At 44.4% G+C, this 20,260-nt stretch overlaps 1 protein-coding gene across 1 annotated transcript; it reads left to right on the forward strand.

Moving 5' to 3' along the window:
- Positions 1-11,013: 11,013 nt before the first annotated feature.
- On the forward strand, positions 11,014-17,343 carry LOC135875732 (meprin A subunit alpha-like). Its single transcript, XM_065400711.1, has 5 exons — positions 11,014-11,053; positions 12,228-12,701; positions 13,842-14,015; positions 16,405-16,609; positions 17,196-17,343. The coding sequence occupies exons 1-5, from the start codon at positions 11,014-11,016 to the stop codon at positions 17,341-17,343; spliced, it is 1,041 nt and encodes a 346-aa protein (XP_065256783.1).
- The last annotated feature ends 2,917 nt before the right edge of the window (positions 17,344-20,260 follow it).

Raw genomic sequence — 20,260 nt, forward strand, 5'->3', positions numbered from 1 at the left:
TTGAGCTGAGCAAGCAGCAAGCACCCTGTTCTTTGAATAGGCTGGGATCCTTCTCCTGGCAGTTATCTGCTTGCTGCAGGTAGTCAAAGCAGGCCTGCGAACATCAGCCCTCAGGGCAGAGATCTTCACCGCCCCTCCCATATGGCTGTCTCCCTCTGGGGCTGGCTGAACTGGCGGAACAGGTTGGCACCCCCTTTTTTTTAAATTTGGGAGTGGAATTGGCCATCCGCCCTTGGAGATGCCCTACTGAGCATGTGTGACCCAAAGCAGCCCTCTAGTCACACCCTACATGCTATGGTAATAATCTTTGTATGAAATATGCCTTGTGAGGTACCATTTGAAAACTAACAACCCTCTGGTCAATAAGATCATGATGCAACATTACATAGAGAGTTACGAGTTCCCCCTGTACGACATCGCTTGTGAAAACCCCACAGCCCCTCCTAGGCAAACGTTGTTAAAGAGGTCTATCCTAAACAAAGGAATGGGGGTTTCTATAAGCAGCAAACAGGGTCATCAAGACAGCCGGGGAAGGAGATGGTAGTGAACAGAGCAATTTACATTTCAGCAAACACAAGTGGGGGGAAAAAAGAAGCGCACGTGTAATGTTGACAGACAGGATCAAACCTGGGACCTCTGGAACTTAGTGCATGAGTCTCTACCGCATGAGCTAAAAGCCAACGGGCTCTTAGCTAAGGCTGTAGAGCAGACTCATTTTAGCTCTCTCTCATTAAGTGGTCTTGGTGCCACTAGATGGGACAGGACACCATACCCAGGAGGTGTGTGGGTTACACACGGAGCCTTCACCACCAGACTTCAGGTCGCCTTCCTCACAGCTTGGATAAACTTTTCTTTGAGGGGTATCCTTTAGAACAGTGGCTCTCAACCTTTTCAGTCTACTGTGCCCCTTTCAGGAGCCTGATTTGTCTTGTGTACCCCCACGTTTCACCTCACTTAGAAACTACTTGTTTACAAAATCAGACATAAAATACAGATGTGTCACAGCACACTCTTACTGAAAAATTGCTGACTTTCTCCTTTTGTCTGTATGAAATTTTAGTTTGTACTTATTTCACTAGTGCTTTTTATGTAGCCTGCTGTAAAACTAGGTGAATATCTACAGGAGTTGATGTACTCCCTAGAAGACCTCTGTGTACCCCGTACCCCTGGTTGACAACCACTGCTTTAGAAGAACCCACTTCCAAGACTCAACGGACTATAAAAGAAAGGGGCAGAGAACCCCACTTTCTCTCTTTCACCTAAGAAAACAAAAACACCAGCACCCCAAAGGTGTTTTTGTTTTCTTAGGTGAAAGAGAGAAAGTGGGGTTCCCTGGAAGAGAGCCTGACCAAGGGGAGAGCCAGTCACTATTTAGCTGGGAGACTGTGGATGAGAGAAACCATCTTGACCAGAGCCTGTGTCTTGATAGATGAAGTTTTAGACCTTTAAAAGTGTATTTTGTTTTGTTTTACTAGTAACTCTTTCTATCTGCATTCCTTATATTTGAATTCAATGAATCCTATGTATGGTTTGTTAATAGACTCATTTCAGTTTTATTATCAACTCAGTGCTGCATTTCAAGGGAAGGGTCTAGTTACCCCCAGTTAAGTTAATAAGTTGTGAAGGGCTTTGGTGTCTTTAAAGGAACAAACCAACCATATGATTTCTCTGGACTGTCCACAGGTTGAGGAAAATCCAGGACTGGGTGTGTGTTGGGGTCACCCTGCATGTAGTAACCAGGCTGCCTGGCACACACAAACTCAGGGGTTGGTAGGCTGGTTGTGAGTGGCCCAGGTTGGGAGCTAGAACAGCAAAGCATTGTGAGGCACCCACGGTTACCGGGAAGATGGTGACAGCCCCTCACTGGTCTGGATTTGTACCCCGAACCAGAAAGACCGTGACAGCACGTCCCAAGGATTTGTGAACATTCCCCCCCACCCATTAGTCCCAGACTAGCTGGAGCCAGTAGCCAGCTGCTTCACTCCTCTGGCCAAAAGAACAAACCATCCTATACTACTGTTTAAGGAACAGTGACAGAAGCATGGGTTCCATGCGCACATGGGAAGAGGCCCTGGGAAGGGAAGCCAGAGCTGTCTAGGATATGGGACAGGCGGACCAATTGTTTAGGATCCCAAGGCCTATAGTAGAGGGCGGGTGGGTGTTCCCCCTATGCTGTCCCATAAACAAGGGCAACACTGGAGCCTAGGAGGGCTGGATGCTGGAGCCAACTGAGGGTCTGAAGCCATCTGGGGAACAGGACAGACCCCCTGCTTCCCTCGCAGCCCTCCTTCCCTCCCCCCTCACGGCCAGAGCCCTGAGACCCCCTCCTCCACATAGCCTGAGCCCCGAGATGACCTCTCCCCCCATGGCCTGAGCTCCCCCTGGCACCCCACTGCTGGAGCCCTGAGATCCCTTGCCCCCCCATGGCTAGAGGAGCCCTGAGACCCCCTGCTACCCCCTCCCCCCGATGGCCACAGGAGACCTGGACCAGCTGGAGTCCTGAGCCTCCCCCAGTCTGCTCGGAGGAGCCCCGGGCTGGCTGAAGCCCCTGCAGCCACGCCTCCCTGCTGCAGACCCCAAGACACCCCACAAAAATTCAAAAGCTCTTCTCTTCTTCTCTCTTCCGGAAGAAGAAACTGAGTTTTTGCTACACCCCATGCTGGTTCCGGGGTGGCTGAGGAGGCAGGATGTGTTACTCAGCATCCCGGGTTCATCAGTAACCTCCCTGGAGTCCAGGGAGATTACTAATGAACCAGGAAGCTGAATAGCACATATCACCTCCTCAGCTGCCCCGGAACCTGCATGGGGCATAATAAAAAGCAAATGTTTCCCTTGCAACTGGGGTCCCGCGGCAGCAGCTGCGCTGGGGAGGCAGAGCCTCCCCGATCTATTATACCCACTGCACATGTGCAGCGGTGTCAATTTAGCGGGTCTGGTGAAGACAAGCTGAGTCAGTGGCAGAGCGCTCTCCCATCGACTGCTGTACTCCACCTCCCCATGTAGCGTAAGGTAAGTCGGTGGAAGAGCATCTCCCATCGACACAGCGCGGTGTAGACACCACTGTAAGTCAACTTAAGTTACGTCGACTCCAATTATGTAACTTACATTCCTGAAGTAGTGTAACTTGGGCCTTGGCTACACTTGCAAGTTGCAAGCGCTGTAACTCACTCCCCGTCCACACTGGCAAGGCATTTGCAGTGCTGTATCTCCTTGGTTGCAGCGCTGCATGTACTCCACCTCCCCGAGAGGAATAGCGAGTGCAGCGCTGCCGCTGCAGCGCTGCGGCGCCAGTGTGGCCGCCCAATGCGCTGTGAATGGCCTCCAGAATTATTCGGTAGTATCCCACAATGCCTGTTCTAGCCACTCTGGTCATCAGTTCAAACTCTACTGCCCTGGCCTCAGGTAACCAACCATGTGACCGACCCTTTACATTCCCCGGGAATTTTAAAAATCCCCTTCCTGTTTGCTCAGCCCGGCGTGGTGTGGAGTGCTATCAGCGAATCTTTCCAGGTGACCATGCCTCCACGCGCCAAGGGAGCCCCAGCATGGAGCAATGGCGAGTTGCTGGACCTCATCAGTGTTTGGGGGGAAGCTGTCCAGTCCCAGCTGCGCTCCAGCCGTAGGAATTACGATACCTTCAGGAAGGTATCAAAGGACATGATGGAAAGGGGCCATGACCGGGACGCCCTGCAGTGCAGGATTAAAGTCAAGGAGCTGCGGAGTGCCTACTGCAAAGCCCGCAACGCAAACGGCCGCTTGGGTGCTCCCCCCACGACCTGCTGATTCTACAAAGAGCTGGATGCGATACTTGGGGTTAACCCCACCTCCACTCCGAGCACCACCATGGACACTTCAGAGCCGGTGGGGGGGGGGGGAGGAGGAAGAGGAGGAGGAGGAAAACGGGAGTGATGGTGGTGGGCCGGATGGAGACACCCCGGAATCCCTGGAGCCATGCAGCCAGGAGCTCTTCTCGAGCCAGGAGGAAGGTAGCCAGTCGCAGCGGCCGGTACTTGGTGGAGGACAAACAGAAGAGCAGGTTCCCGGTAAGCGGTTTTTTTTTTCGGGAAGGAATTTTTTCGGTGCGGGCTCTTTGGGAGAGGAGGGTTAGGTATGCATGCCTAGATGCGGAATAGTGCATTGATGTGGTTTATCACATCGCGGTAATCAGCCTCGGTAATCTCCTCGAATGTCTCATCCAGAACGTGTGCAATGCGCTTGCGCAGGTTTATCGGGAGAGCAACCGTGGTCCTTGTCCCAGCCAGGCTAACGTGTCCGCGCCACGATGCCGCGAGGGGCGGGGGGACCATTGCTGCACACAGGCAAGCTGCATATGGGCCAGGGCGGAAGCCGCATTGCAGTAGAAGACCCTTGTTATACCAATAGAATAAAAACCAGCAGGATCTTATTAAGAGGGATAAGGCAAAGATGCCACATTTATTGTAAATATAATGATAAAGCAAAAGATAACAGTAAACAACATTGTTTGACCACTTATTCCTATCACTACTTATTCCTTATACACACACACATATATATAGATAGATTCATTCACACAATCATTCATTCAAGTTCTGTATAGGTGTTATAGTTACCAGCCTAGAAGTTGCTCATGCCAAGTTACTGGCCAGGTGTCTTGGTCATGAGGATGGAGCTGAGTCTGATTCTCCTGGAGGCTGGCAGCAGAACCAGAGACTCAAAATCATCAGTCTTGAGAGTCCATTCTTATAGGATTTAATTCCTATTTTAGTCTATGGGAGCTGTTTCATTCTGCTGTTGCTGACTCAATCAGCAGATGGCACATTCCTGGACACATTCCTGGTGGCTCCAAACTGTCCAAAGTTTGTGTTTCTCATCCTTCCAGGTGATGGGGTGGATCCCAGTTTACCTTCCGGGGGTTTTCTGTTCATCCACTTGACACATTCTTCGGCCGATGGATACTCCCTTTCTAGGCTGGCACCTCCCTAACCATTCATGTATATCAAGCATTCATCAGCATACATTCCATATCTTAACCATATTTTAATTTACTGTCTCCACCACTTTCGGGGTGTGTGCTAATTCATTTGAGATTCCCGGCCCTTTAATCACGGAGGGTGGGGGTCTGTTCTAGGAGCCCTTGCTATTACAATGAAGTGAAAGTCACTTAGCGGCTTATAGTGTTTGTTTACATTGTATCAATTACTTCAAGAACAAAGTCAATTAACTTGTTTGTAAGTTTTACATAGTAATAAAGTATCTTTCACAGGACAGATACAATCAATGGTTTCTACAGACAGTAGCTTACAAGTTTTAACAGAAGACCCAAGAAATTTTTGTACTTGGTGAAACTGTTGGATTTTAAAGTGTGGGGGACAAATTATGAGGGGGTCACTGTCACTTGGGGGAATCACTGTTAGTACCTTCTTTAATATCCCTACACTTTAAATAGTTTTGATCCCTCTAATGGCCCTGACTGACTGTCTTCTATGTTTCAGAATCCACCAGAACACTGTCCGAGCAGCTGTGAACCTAGGTCACTAGGCCTTGAATGTTATAGGTGGTAATCACAGTAATTTGGACATCACTGTAAGCAGGTGCTTCCTGTTACGTTGGTTGTGTAAAGAGCAAAAGATACAGCAGAGACAATTATGGTAGGGGTGTTAGGACTGTGTGCTTTTGCAGCAGGTAGTTCTGAGTTCTAACAACCATGAAGTTCTTAGGTGGCCAAGGATTTCTTGCACTATCTGTTTAAAATACAATAAAATCTACCTTGCTTTAATTTTTTGAGGGGAAAAGGAAACATTTGTACTTTCTTTTAAAAAAGATCTGTTTATTATTTGCAGGATGTTATGGCACAGCTACCCTTTTCATATATATTGTAAAAACCTTAGTAGGAAAGTGTTACTACGCATTGCTCCAGATGTTCACTAAAAGAAAAGTACTTGTAGAAAATAGTGACACAACATGTAGTTCATCCTGTAGAATACATACCACATTGTGCAGTTACTGCCTGCCCTTTGAATTACATTTTGAAGGCTTTTTGTGCATATTGTAGGATAATGACATGAGGTTGTTTTGAAGAAAACAAAATTGCAAACAGCAAAGTTCTGTGACTTAGAAACACGGCTGTAGATATATTCTACTGTAATCTTCTTTTGGATTTGTAACTAAAAATGTAATTATTGCCTTTGTAGTATGATATGTATAAATTAGTGTCTTCCTAATATGCACTGTTACTACAGGTATACTGGCTCAAGGGCAATTTCTGTGACCTACTGTGGATCTATGACCCTGGAGATAATGGTGTCGCACAAAGGTTTTTGAACAGCACGGTTCAGTTCATGATGCTGGACTTGGAGGATAATCTTTTGATACAACTCCACACATCTGGCCCAGTATCTGATATGCTTCTAGATGGGAGAAGTGTCAGAATTACATTAACATTGTATTAGGATTGTGGCGGGGCAGTTACCCCGCTCCGGTGGAAAAAGGCTAGAATGATTGGGGAAGCAGCCACAGCTGGGGCCACGCCCAATCAGGCCGCAGCTGGCCCTATAAAAGGGCTATGAGCCAGGAGCTGAGTCAGTCTCTCTCCAGCTGTGGAGGGAGAAGGGCCTAGATGCCTGGGAGAAAAGGCTAACTGAAGCAGAGCAGTGCTGGGGAGCTTTTAACTGGCATATACTTCTTTACCAAAATCCCAGCTCCTCCACTGCACAATGCTTTGTTTATTATATAGGGTAGCATTAAACGACATGGCAATTTGTTGTTATAGGCTGTGTGGAAGTAGAGAAAGAACTGACGAGGATTTGAAGGGGATTTCAATGCAAACAGTCCTTCTGTTAGCAAGAGTCAGGCTAGCTGTAACCCTAATAACGTGAGATTTGTAGAAGCGAGGATTGTATGAGGCAAGTGGGAAAGAACTGTGTGATAAGTTGTTCTAACCTTGAGTTAGATAAGTATGGAATGTAGACTATAGTTTAAATTGGTGAGAAAAATAAGATATCAGGATGACCTATGTATGAAGAAAATGCAGCTGTTGCACATTATTGTTTGTAACAAAAGGTATAAATGCTTGCTGTAATTGTTTGTCTGAGGAGAGACCTGTTTAGCTCTCTCCCTCCATGCAATTGCTAGAGATAATAAGTATCAGAGGGGTAGCCGTGTTAGTCTGGATCTGTAAAAAGCAACAGAGAGTCCTGTGACACCTTTAAGACTAACAGATGTATTGGAGCATAAGCTTTCGTGGGTGAATGCCCACTTCATCAGACGCAGTGGCATAATAAATAATAAAGAGATAATAAAGTATCTGACTTGCTGCACCCAACCAAAGGAGTGAGAACTCTGTTTTTCTCCAACAGCTGCTTGTGAAGTCTGAGATGTCCACATTGGTGTCTTAGAGCATGGCTGCCCATGAACACTGAGTGTTATGGGAAGAAAGGCTATGTTATTTGCTCAGAGTCAGTGAGACAGTCTAGACCTTGGATTGGAACTCAGTTGTTCTTGACACCTGGTCATGTGCTCAGACAACTTGACCACACCTTGCTTGTCACAGAAGTAGCACACAATAAACCCATCTTTTCCTGGAGGCCTTACTGAAACATTTCTGTGTCTCACATGCACACTGCATAACAGAAACAAGCAAGCAAGATGCTGTGATCCTTCACTAAGATACAGGTAGTCCAGGGGCGTGTACTGGGAGATCATTCTTACATATAACTCTTCCCATTCCCTGCTGTATTGAAAGAAACCATCCTGCACTCTGGTAATTGCCTGGTGGAAGCACTGTTACCCAGAAAACGATAAGGTGTTGTTACAATCTATTTTGAGTCCTTTCGCAGGGGCCTTAATTCAGTGAGGTACTTAAGCAAGTAGTCCCATTGACACCTGACTAATCTTCATCAATGGAATTATTCATGTAGTTAAAGTTAGGCATGTGCTTAAGAACCTGGCTGAATTGAAGCCATGGTTAGGAAATCTTTAATACGTGGAGTATGGATGTTAGGTCTGTCATGGCATAGCTGTTTTGTGTCTGCATCTACAGGAGTGCAAATTTTAGCAAAATATCAATTAAAATATTTCATGCATTCATTATAGTTTAGTTATACAGCATTCAAAACATAATGTTCTTTTCATAACAAATAATAAGATAGTATATTATCCTTGCCCCAAAGAGTTTATAATCTAATTTTACCTATGAAATAGTGCGTAAGAGTGACAGACAATGGAAAGGAAGATGGGGGAATGAGAGAGAAATTACAGTAATTAGATAACCCTGTCAATCAATTTTGGTATGTGAACATCTTGGTAGACCCTTTACATTTATTTAAATCAGGTCTTTAGTGTCTCACGTTGGACACCCAAATACTAAGGTACTTTGAATCACTGGCCACTTTCCCCATGTGTAGAGTGGGGGTAATATTTATCTTTACAAACATTTTCTGAACCTCAAGACATTGTTAAGTATAATACTTAGCTAGAAAATACCACAGAAGTTTAAAGCATGGTCCCACTGAAGCCACTTGGGAGGGCCATTGCTCACAAATGTAGGGAGGGACCACCTGAACAGATCAGTTTAGCAGTATCCCCCTGGTTTGGCAGTCTGCTATGGCAAATTGGTCATCTCTTTGTGTAGCCATATGATTTAGTCTGAACACAGCATGCTTGGAGTTTGGGATTCCCCCCTATAATGCCCCAAACCTGTTTAATTCTTGTTACTGTTTTTTTCCCACTTCCCTGATTGGTATGACCTGCTAGCCCTGTGGAATTATTTTTGGTCTTTAAGAAAGTGAGAAAACCAGCATCTTGACCCTTATGGTCAATTTCAAGATGCCATGGCATTTTTTCCCAATGTTAGTTCTAGTGTATGTTAAATGTCAATTTGAATATTTGTATTCTGTCTACCTGGACAAGCTATTCTTCGGGTTGGTAGGGGTGAAGTGATATATTTTAAGTTAATAATAATATAATATGGAGATATACCTATCTCATAGAACTGGAAGGGACCTTGCAAGGTCATCAAGTCCAGTCCCCTGCCTTCACTAGCAGGACCAATTTTTTTGCCCCAGATCCCTAAATGGCCCCTTCAAGGATTGAACTCACAATCTTGGGTTTAGCAGGCTAATGCTCAAACCACTGAGCTACCCCTCCCCCCGTTGGGGGGGTCCCAGTCTTCTGGATGGAAAGTATGCACTTAAAGTAAATCTTATTCTGAAACCATTTGAACCTGGGTTTCGTTTTGTTTTTGAGTCTCTATCATTCTGTTACAAAGCTTTATCCCTGACTTCCATGTTGAAGAGCTAAAGTATTACAATTCTAAGAGATTTTTTTTTCTGCCCTCCCTGCAATCTGGCCTTTCAGAGAGACAGAGAAAGAATCCTTTTTTTGGAAAAAGAATAGAAACTACAGAGCTGTTCAACCATGACATTTAAATGAGTGAGATTTCAAGGCCTTGTATGCATTGGTTCCCAAATAGGGTTTTAAAAATGGTATCTGGAAACACAGTTGAACTAGCTAATGTAACTAGGATGTAACATTGTTAAAATCATCTTTAAATATCATTAGTGAAATGCTGGGTCTGTCTTCATTATAAAACATGTTGTGTTTGGACAGTGCGTGTCTTGGTAGTGCCCTGGCAGAATAACACAGATTGGTCTTTTTGCAAAGACAGACCTAATTCTTCTTATAACCATATTATGGAACTTTATTATAGTCCCTGGTCTTTAACATGCTCTGTAACATGGTGATAATAGAGCTTGATGCCACAGACAATCTACAACAAACAATTATTACATGGCCAAGGCAGTACCACGTTGTTATAATGTGTTCTCTTGATTTAGTAAATCTTGTAGTGTAGCCAGGCCCTTTGTCTCACCCCTATCAGTAAGCAGCAGGCATATGCCAAAATATTATATCTCCAAACTATTAATCCTCAAACTTTTCCATTTCCCATATATTCTTTATATCGGTGTACTTCTCCTTGGTACCTTTATATAAAGCGATTATACACCATTTATAAATCATTGGCTTCCCATGTTAAATGTTACAATAAAAAAACACCCCCATATTTGTATTTGTAAAGATTTTTATGGGAAAACTCAGAGACTTTGCAAACCTCTCTGAAAGATTCACTGGGATAGTGCTGCCTCCAGATGGAGAATTTATTTTCTAATCAAACAGGACTAGTAAAAAGAGCACACCGGGAGCACTTTATAGTCTATAATGGGCACGTTTCCTGGTGCTGGAAGGGAGTGAATATGAGGTGAAGCAGGGGAATACGGTGATATAAATAATTTATATGTTTACATTTATTATCATTTGCATTTCCACAGTGAGTAGGGGCCCAAACAATATAGGTCACCATTTTAATGCTTTGGATAAGAGCAAAGCAGGCCTGTAAAAGATTTACATTTGCACCATGAGGGGTAACTAATCACTGTGCTCATGCAAATAGGAGCAATGATCCCCGGCATTGTTAATGCAAATAAGAGCTTTCATTCCTGACCATTTGCACATGTATTTGCTTCTAGAACATTTTCCATGCAAAAAATTCATCAACTCCTCATTGCTTGTCAGTGGAACGTGGTTCCAATGAGTCACTGAACTTAAGTGGCACCATCTAATACAAGTGCTTTGACATCAAACTTTAAACTTGTGTCTGAACAGAGAACATTTTGAGCATCCTGGGGTCACCCTGGAATAATAGGGAAGGGCGAAGGGGTAGCCAACAAATGGTCTCAATCTGCACCACACAAAGTCAAAGATTTAGGAGGCCAGATTCTGTTACTATGTCAGTCATACTAAAGAACACCTGACTTCATGAGCAATCCCACTGATTTCAATGCACCTGACATGTAGAAATCAATTGGACTTCTCAAGGAGTCATGTGCTATTCAGTGTGAGTAAAGGTATCCGAATCCGGCTCTCCTACAACAGAAAGGGCAAGTCACTCTAACGACTGCCATCGAGTCACCTTAAGGAACGAAGGATCTGACCCTGGTGGTTTATTTTGAGATTACTTTAGACCAAGTTAAAAAAATGCAAAACCAAACACTGATGAGAGTTGCCACTTTTGTGGGTTTGCTCAACAGCACAAACTCAGCTACCGTGAAATGGTTCTGTTGTGGTGGCAAAACCCAGGGAGTTTGGGGGACCTATGAATATCCTGCAGGTGGGATTTTCAGGATGAAGGATTGTACCTTAGCAAAATCAGGGTGATATTGGGACAGCTGGTGCCAGACTCCCTGAGCCTCTTGTTTGTCTCATTGACCTCGTATATCTTGTCTTTTAAAGTGTAAGCTCTTTGGGTTAGAGACTGCCGTTTACTAAATATTTGTACTGCACCTAGCACAATGGGCCTCTGGCCTAGCTGGCCTCTGGTGATACTGAAATATAAATTTATAATAGTAATAATAACAACCTGAGATCTCCACCCTTCAGGGTTATGGGGAAATCCACATGTCTTAGTATGTGGTTTAAATAAGTGGTTGGATAACAATAAATGTGCTACTAAAGACTTGTCTACGCTACAAAATTAAGTCGACTTAAGTCAATGTACAGACACCACTGTAATTCACGTCCACAGTTACTCCTTCTGTTGGTGGTGCGTGTCCCCACCAGGAGCGTCCACTGACTGAAGTGGGGCATTGTGGGACACTGAGAGCTGGAGTCTGGCAGCCCTGCCTGGGGATAACAGCTGCCCCCTTCTCTCCCCCCACCCACATCACCTTGGCGCTGACAGCCCGAGCTGTCAGCTGGATGCCGGACTCACAGATGGCCCTCCCCCACCCCAGTGCTGACAGCCCTAGCTGTCAGCTGGATACCGGACTCACAGATGGCCCTCCCCCACCCCAGTGCTGACAGCCCTAGCTGTCAGGCAGATGCCGGGCTCACAGGTGGGGGCCCCACTGCCCTGGTGCTGACAGCCCGAGTGGTCAGCCAGGGACCAGGTGAGCCACGTGCCTGGCTGACAGCTCAGGCTGTCACGCCAGGGTGGGAGTGGAGGTGGCTAACAATTTGGGCGGTCAGTGATGGGGTGAGGCCCTAACTACATAGACATAAGTGCTACGCCTCTTGTGGAGGTGGAGTTATGATGTTGCCATAGTGGGCCACTTACTTCAGTGGAAGCAGCATTCTAGTGTAGACACTGACATCAACGTAAGCCACCTTGTGCCGACCTAACTCTGTAATGTAGACCAAGCCTATGGTATATCGTTATTAATTGTGTCTCTGGTTCTCGTTTCTTCCCGTAGGAGATAGCGACCACAATTGGAAAATTGCCCATGTGACCCTCAATGTTCAAGAGAAGTTCAGATACGTCTTCCAAGGACTCAGGGGCAGTCACAGCAGCTCATCTGGTGGAATTTTTATTGATGATGTCACCCTAACTGAGACACCGTGCCCCAGTGCTGTATGGCTCATTCGGAACTTCACCTACATTCTCCAGACTTCTGTTTCAGGCTCTGTGATGCGTAGTCCCCGGTTTTATAGCCCTGAGGGCTATGGTTATGGTATAACTTTGTATCCTCATGGCACATCTAATTCCTACTTTCCAGATTACGCCCGCATTTCTTTTCACTTGTGCAGTGGAGAGAATGATGATGTTCTGCAATGGCCTGCTGAGAACAGACGAGCTATTATAACGGTGCTAGACCAGCACCCTGACATCAGGAACAGGATGTCCTCGAGCAGGAGCTTCACAACAGACAAGAGCCAAGTTTTGCCGGGTAAGTGGCTTCTGTATGAAAATGACTGAAGCAGCATGCACAAGGGAAAGGGAGTGTGAGCCAGTGGAGAGGGCATGGGACTTGGAGTCAGGAGGCCTAGTTCCCATTCCCAGCTCTTCTATTACTTTGTTGGGTGACCTTGGGCAAGTCCCTTCCATTTTCTGGGCCTCAGGCTCCTTATCTGTAAAATGGGAATAGTGATATAAGCTCACCTGGGATAAAAATGTGCTCTAGAAGTGTTAGGTGTTTATTAATAATTATTATTTATTATCATAGGGGCGAATGAGCCCAGAGATATGAGTTTGACTCTAAATATATAAAGTTCTTCCAAACCAGGTCAAGACCCAGAATTCTGCCTGTGTTCTTAGAATGGGTTCAGGGAGGTCAGAACACTTCCAAGCCAGTGACATGATCTGATGAGTGGTGTGTCACAATGTGACATTGCAACACCACAAGAGCATCACCTTCCCGTGATGCGCCTGACCAACTGAACGTGCAGATTTTGCAGTTTGGCGAATTTGAATACAGACAGCTTGGTTGCATTTAGATTGTCATCCAAAGCAGTTTATTTAATGAATAAAGTAGTTGGAAATCTGTGGGAGTTTTAAGTTATCATCATCCAGAGCATATCCAGTAATCCCCCCCCCATCCATATCTCTGTCTTCATCTATTGCTTCTTGCCTTACACTAAGATTATAAATTCTTTGGGGAAGAGGCAGTTTTTCGGTTCTGTGTTTGTACAGCACCCAGCACAGTGGGGTCTTGGTCCATGACTAGAACTCCTATGTGATATTGTAATGCAAATTAATAATAATAAGAAAAAAGAGTTTGATGTCAAAGTAAAACCCCAACAGCTGAGTCCCTATCTCGCCATACCTTTGTCAGTATGATCTTTTCTATATTAATGTTTTTAATAACAAAGATTTTTCACAGAACAATAATGATGGATAAAATCCAGAACCTCTAAACTCTCACACAGGTATTCAAAATCTGAATCTGACTTTGTGGCATGACTTCACCACTAGTTTATTAATGCAGAAAAAGTCCTTGTAATGATTTGACATCTATTGCTGAATAACATTTGGTTCTAGGCTTTTTGCTGATTAAAACCAAGTCATGCATAATCATATTATTTTGCAGATAAAAATGATACTTCAATGTGGGATAAACCATCTGTTGTTGGAACATTCGACCCTTCATGCAACTGTAATAGAAGCTTAGACTGGGGGTGGAGTAATTTCATCTCTCACAAACAGCTGAGACAGAGGAATTTCCTGAAAAACGATGACCTCATTATTTTTGCAGAATTTAAAGGTGCAGAATCTTTTTTCTTTCTCTTCATAGAAGATTAGGGTTGGAAGAGACCTCAGGAGGTCATCTAGTCCAACCCCCTGCTCAAAGAAGGACCAACTCCAACTAAATCAAACTGAACAGGCTCTTCTTTCAATGTCAGTTCAGATGGGTATTCCAATAATGATTGTCATCAATCTCTGAGCCTCTTCTATTTTGCTGGGCCAGATTTTTAAAGGTGTTTAGGCACCTAAAAGATGCAGGTAGGCACCTTGTGTGATTTTTCAAGAGCTCCTAGGTGTCTAACGCCCATTGATTTCAATAAGAGTTAGGCATGTAGGCATTTTGAAAATCCCAGTGGGTGCTTATCTGCATCTTTAGGTGCCTAGATACCTTTAAAAATATGGCCAGCTGTGTCTATTTGGAAAAAGATGTCTGGAATTGAACACAGTATTCCAAGTAAGGATGTATCATTGATTGATGTAATGAGCTAGTATATTTTCAATAATCACCCCTGCTCCTAATTTCCGTCTTATGTCTTGATTGCTTATTTTTGGCTTGGGTGTCCATTTTTGGAAGGATATCTCTTTGATTGAATAACCTCTTGAACCTTGCCATTTAATCTTCTGGGATAACATTTTCAGAAGAGCTTAAGAGATTTAGGAGTCTAAATTTCATTTTCAAAAGATCCAAAGTTCCATTGACTTTAAATGGAAAGGAAATCAAAATCCTTAGAAGACTAAATCATTGACTTTCAATGGGACTTACGCTCCTAGGCCCCAGATCCTCAAAGGTATTTAGGCACCTAATGCCTACTGATTTCTGTGGGAGCTGGGTTCCTAAATGCCTTTGAGGATCTGCGCCTAAGAGTTCAAATTTTCTTGAAAATGGGACTTAAACGCCTATGTTGTTTGGACACTTGAAAATTTCACCTTCAATCTTCTTTTACTTGCCTGCATGCTTCCTTTCCTGTTTAGGGGTATGCATTCCTTCTGGGACACTCTGCGCAGGTTGCTTGAATAGCCTCCATCCTGATTCTATGGATTTTAATTTCCATTCTTTTGTCTTGGGCAGGGATTCTCAAACTGGGGGTCGGGATCCTTAAGGGGGTCGTGAGGTTATTACATGCGGGGGTCGTGAGCTGTCAGCCTCCATCACAAACCCTGCTTTGCTTCCAGCATTTATAATGGTGTTAAATATATTTAAAGGTGTTTTTAATTTATAAAGGGGGTCACACTCAGAGGCTTGCTATGTGAAAGGGATCACCAGTACAAAAGTTTGAGAACCACTGGTCTTGGAGGTCAGCTAATTTCTTGACCCATCTCCAGTGTATTACTAAGAGCTTGTCTACATTTGAACACTACAGCAGCACAGCTATAGTGCTGCTTGTGCACCGCTGCAGTGTTTTAAGTGTAGACACACCCTAAGATGAGACTAGCCTGTCCTCCTCTGTTCTCGTCCATGCTCTTTCCAAGAAGCAATCATTTAATGTGTTGAGAAATTGCCACTCTAAACCTTGTTCCATCGGGACATTTAATCTGTTTATACCCAGCTAACTGAAATCACCACTGATTACTGTTTTATTAGAATTCGTTACTGCTTTGACCTGCCTCAGCACTGTGCACTCAATTATAACCTTTCCCTGATCTGGAAGCTGGTAGAACAACCCTGTTAATATCTTTCTATTGTTATTACCTGGGACTTGTATCCATACGGATTTGATGTTTGTCACTCCACCATGTTTCAGCAAAGCACTTTATCTTCTAATTCACCTATTTCTGCTTTAAGATCTTCCTTTAAAGAGTGCCTCCAAACTTCATCAACTTTCTGTGCCAGCAGTCTGGTTCCACTTTGGTTCCAGGTTTGGTGCCTGTCCCTTTTGCATAGCCTGAAAATTCCCCAGTGCCTAATAAAATGAAACTCCTCCTGCTTATGCCATCTTGGCATCCATGTATTAGAACCCTGAAGTTTCCCCTTTTAGCTAGCCCTGTGTGAGGACATTGCATGGCTTCTATGGTAGCTTTCTCTGAATTGAAGTCATTTGCCAAGTAATCTCAATTATTGGTGAAGTGATTCCTATGTGTGTTAGTGGTGGATTCAGACTGCAAAATGTGGATCTGGATTTCAAACATCCCAGGCTCTAAGGTTTGAGTTTGGTACATTCTATATATATACACACATATACACATTATATATATATATATATATATGTGTGTGTGTGTGTGTGTATAGCAGGGGCACGTTCTCCTCTTTTTATACATGCAGAGCTTCCTCCAATACCAGTGAGAGCTCCCTATGTGGAGCAAGGAGAGATAATATGCCATTGTTGAGATCCTTTGGGATGAAAAGTGCAATGTATAATAATGTCAGTCGCTATTAACCGCTGTCTCTCTCTTTATTTTCTTTTTAAAAGATCTAACCTATCTCAAAAAGACTGAAGTCCCTATTAAACCGGCCCAATCCATCACCAAAGGCCTCATTCTTGAAAGGCAGAGGAGATCAGCCCTGAACATTGGCCCCCTTGAAGACTGGCCATCCTACATGAGAGACCCGTGTGACCCAAATCCTTGCCAAAATGATGGAGTCTGTGTGAATGTGAAAGGGAAAGCAAGCTGCAGGTACCACGGGCCCCTTTTTTGCCAGCCGCCGATTTCTCATGCACTAGCTGATGCATCTAATAAACATTCAGCTCATGAGAGGATAAGACTCTCAGATCACCACTACAGACATTAATATCAAATCCTCCACATTGTCGGGCACAGTGATAGAAACACGGTACTCCTTTGCTCAGCCTTTGGGAATTCTCTTACTAGCAGTCCTCAGGGCAGTGCAGAAACTGCTCCCTCTGTGGGTGCTCCCAGGGGATGTAAATTACCCTAAAGGAAGTGGGGATGATGTGGGAGACTTGGCCCAAACCCCTCTATTGGGAACTGCCCCAGGCAACCCAGCCAGCTTGTCGGGGGGAAAGCCTCCTTGAGCTCCCTCTCCTTCTCAGCTCTGGGATGGGATGGTTCCCCATTGGACCCTGCTCAGGGTTGTGTCTAGATGGAACATCCTCTCTCAAACCAAACAGTCCTCAATCTACAACAGACAGGCCCCTTAGTTCTTTCAGGAGTTCTGAATGTAGATGGATGATCTTGCAATGGTCCTGCAGGGCAGGAAAATACCCACCAAGGCTTTACATTTGTTGCCTTTTATTCCCAGGTGTCCTTCAGGCAACACCTTCTTCTATACAGGTGAGAGATGCCAGGCGGCACAGGTCCATGGGAATCTCCTTGGAATGATGGTTGGTGGAGCTGCCGGAACAATAGTATTAATTATCATAATTGTTTCCATGCTAACTAGAAGATAAATGCTTCAGCATGATGATTTTCCTGGAGCTTGGGAGCATCTGGTTTTTAATGAAAACAGATGCAGGAATAAAATATGTAGAAACTCTCAAGATATGGATATAGAAAATGTTCTACTAAAATCTCAGTGACAATGCTTTTGCTCTGTAGGGCATAGCATTTAAAGAGCGCTCACCTAGAACTTCTCTTTTAATAAAAGTTTGTAACATGAGAACAACCTAGAGAATCTTTTCTGCGTGTCCTTTTATCAGATTGTTTATTCTACGACAAGCAGGAATGAGGAGATCCCATGCATTTGATCTAACCAGTGAAAAATAGCCAGTGTTCAAACTCAGATAAAGTAACTGGAAGAACTTTTTAAATGATTGAGAGAAATTCCCTTATGGAAAAAGCCCATAGAATTCAACAGGAACAGACCCAATGGGCTTGATCGGCGGGCTCAACGGGTAGTGATCAACGGCTCCATGTCTAGTTGGCAGCCGGTTTCAAGCGGAGTGCCCCAAGGGTCGGTCCTGGGGCCAGTTTTGTTTAATATCTTTATTAATGATCTGGAGGATGGTGTGGACTGCACTCTCGGCAAGTTTGCAGACGACACTAAACTGGGAGGCGTGGTAGATACACTGGAGGGTAGGGATCAGATACAGAGGGACCTAGACAAATTAGAGGATTGGGCCAAAAAAAACATGATGAGGTTCAACAAGGACAAGTGCAGAGTCCTGCACTTAGGACGGAAGAATCCTATGCACTGCTACAGACTAGGGACCGAATGGCTAGGTAGCAGTTCTGCAGAAAAGGACCTAGGGGTCACAGTGGATGAGAAGCTGGATATGAGTCAACAGTGTGCTCTTGTTGCCAAGAAGGCTAACGGCATTTTGGGCTGTATAAGTAGGGGCATTGCCAGCAGATCAAGGAACGTGATCGTTCCCCTTTATTCGACATTGGTGAGGCCTCATCTGGAGTACTGTGTCCAGTTTTGGGCTCCACACTACAAGAAGGATGTGGAAATATTGGAAAGAGTCCAGCGGAGGGCAACAAAAATGATTAGGGGTCTGGAGCACATGACTTATGAGGAGAGGCTGAGGGAACTGGGATTGTTTAGTCTCCAGAAGAGAAGGATGAGGGGGGATTTGATAGCTGCTTTCAACTACCTGAAGGGGGGTTCCAAAGAGGATGGAGCTCGGCTGTTCTCAGTGGTGGCAGATGACAGAACAAGGAGCAATGGTCTCAAGTTGCAGTGGGGGAGGTCTAGGTTGGATATTAGGAAACACTATTTCACTAGGAGGGTGGTGAAGCACTGGAATGCGTTACCTAGGGAGGTGGTGGAATCTCCTTCCTTGGAGGTTTTTAAGGCCCGGCTTGACAAAGCTCTGGCTGGGATGATTTAGTTGGGGATTGGTTCTGCTTTGAGCAGGGGGTTGGACTAGATGACCTCCTGAGGTCCCTTCCAACCCTGAGATTATATGATTCTATGATTTAAGTAAAATCGAACTACTCTCGTAGTGTAGACATACCCTAAAAAACGTTTGCTCTGAAACTGTGAACCTAGTCAGGAGGAATGGTCTCTTGTCCATCAAGAACATCTATCAAAACTAAATGGGGCAGCTTACAAAGACTTTGTTAATTGCCCCATTAAAAATCAAGAACAGGGCAATGTGCAAAAGGGCTCGTCCCATCAGCTTGAATTTTGGAAGTAGGAAATTTTGTAACACCCTTGTCGATTCTCCCTTCTCCTTATTTTTCCCAGTGTTTGTTACCTTCCCATGTCATGTTTTAACTTACAGTCCTATTCTGTTGCCACTAAAGTCAATGGCAAAACAACAATTGTCTCCAATGAAAGCGGGAGCAGGTCCTTAGATTGTAAACGCTTCATGGCATGGACTGATCTCCAATACATCGGTACGTAACCAAAGAAATTCTCCCGTCCATTGATTTCAGAGTTACAGTTAAATCAGCCCCACTATCTTTTGTTTCTTTGCAAAGAACCATACACACATTTATGGTGTTGCCTAAATAATATGACATCATCCAGTCTTATTCTTCAGGTTTTTCTTCTTTTAATCAAAACTATAAACAATATGAATGAGCATTTATCAATAATTTTTACCTACATTACCAACCTGTGTGGTGGTTTTGCAATGAGCACAGAGGGTTACAAAGACCCAAACATCAGATTCATTTTTACTTAACCCAGGATTTGACTGCTGGTCTCTAACCCACTTTAGAATCCAGAAAAATATACTGTGCCTGGGAGGCTGGATTTTAAACTGTATGGGAGGAGTTTGCTGCCTGCAGTTACCTGTCACGAAGGCTTCGCGTTTTGGCTTGAATTATTCCCAAATCCCACACGGCTGAGTTTTTGCGAGGATCACTTTGCTTGTGCCCGTACACTTCAATTGCCAAAGCCCCTTCGTAAAGATGCTCCATGAAGTCTTCAGAAATATTTACAGAAAACTCCTATGTGGAAATGACAAAAATAGTTAAACATTAAAAAGAATAAGTTGTTAACAATTGTGATAATTGGACCTACAAATTTAACCTAATTGTGAGCTCAACTGTGAAAAGTGAGTGAAAGTTCACAAAACATCACAATAACCTTCAACAATAAATGCTGATGGGAAAAGGTGCATAAGGGCAACAGAAACACGGCATTAGTCCAAACAAAAAGGCCTACTGATATAAATCAAGGACCATGCTAAGGTCCTGACTTGTAAGCAAGAAAAGTGTGCAACCAGAAGTCAACAGACCAATTGGGGAACAATGGGAATGAGGGGATAGGCTGTTCCACCCATCAGTCCCTTAGGGTCCTCAAAAAGAGGCTAGAAGGAAAAGCTAGCTACTGCAATGCTGGGGAAGGAGCAAGCTTCATCATCATAACTGCTGCCCACTCTGTTTCCTGGGACCCTAGGGTTCAGAGTGACA

Source organism: Emys orbicularis, chromosome 3 (assembly GCF_028017835.1).
Source record: "Emys orbicularis isolate rEmyOrb1 chromosome 3, rEmyOrb1.hap1, whole genome shotgun sequence".
Taxonomy (NCBI): domain Eukaryota; kingdom Metazoa; phylum Chordata; order Testudines; family Emydidae; genus Emys; species Emys orbicularis.

Excerpts from the sequence above, each read along its gene's own strand:
- LOC135875732 (XM_065400711.1), top strand. The coding sequence starts at position 11,014 with ATGCAAAACCAAACACTGATGAGAGTTGCCACTTTTGTGG. Across the intron at positions 11,054-12,227 it reads GAGAGTTGCCACTTTTGTGG|GAGATAGCGACCACAATTGG; the intron begins GTTTGCTCAACA and ends TTCTTCCCGTAG. Across the intron at positions 14,016-16,404 it reads TATTTTTGCAGAATTTAAAG|ATCTAACCTATCTCAAAAAG; the intron begins GTGCAGAATCTT and ends TCTTTTTAAAAG.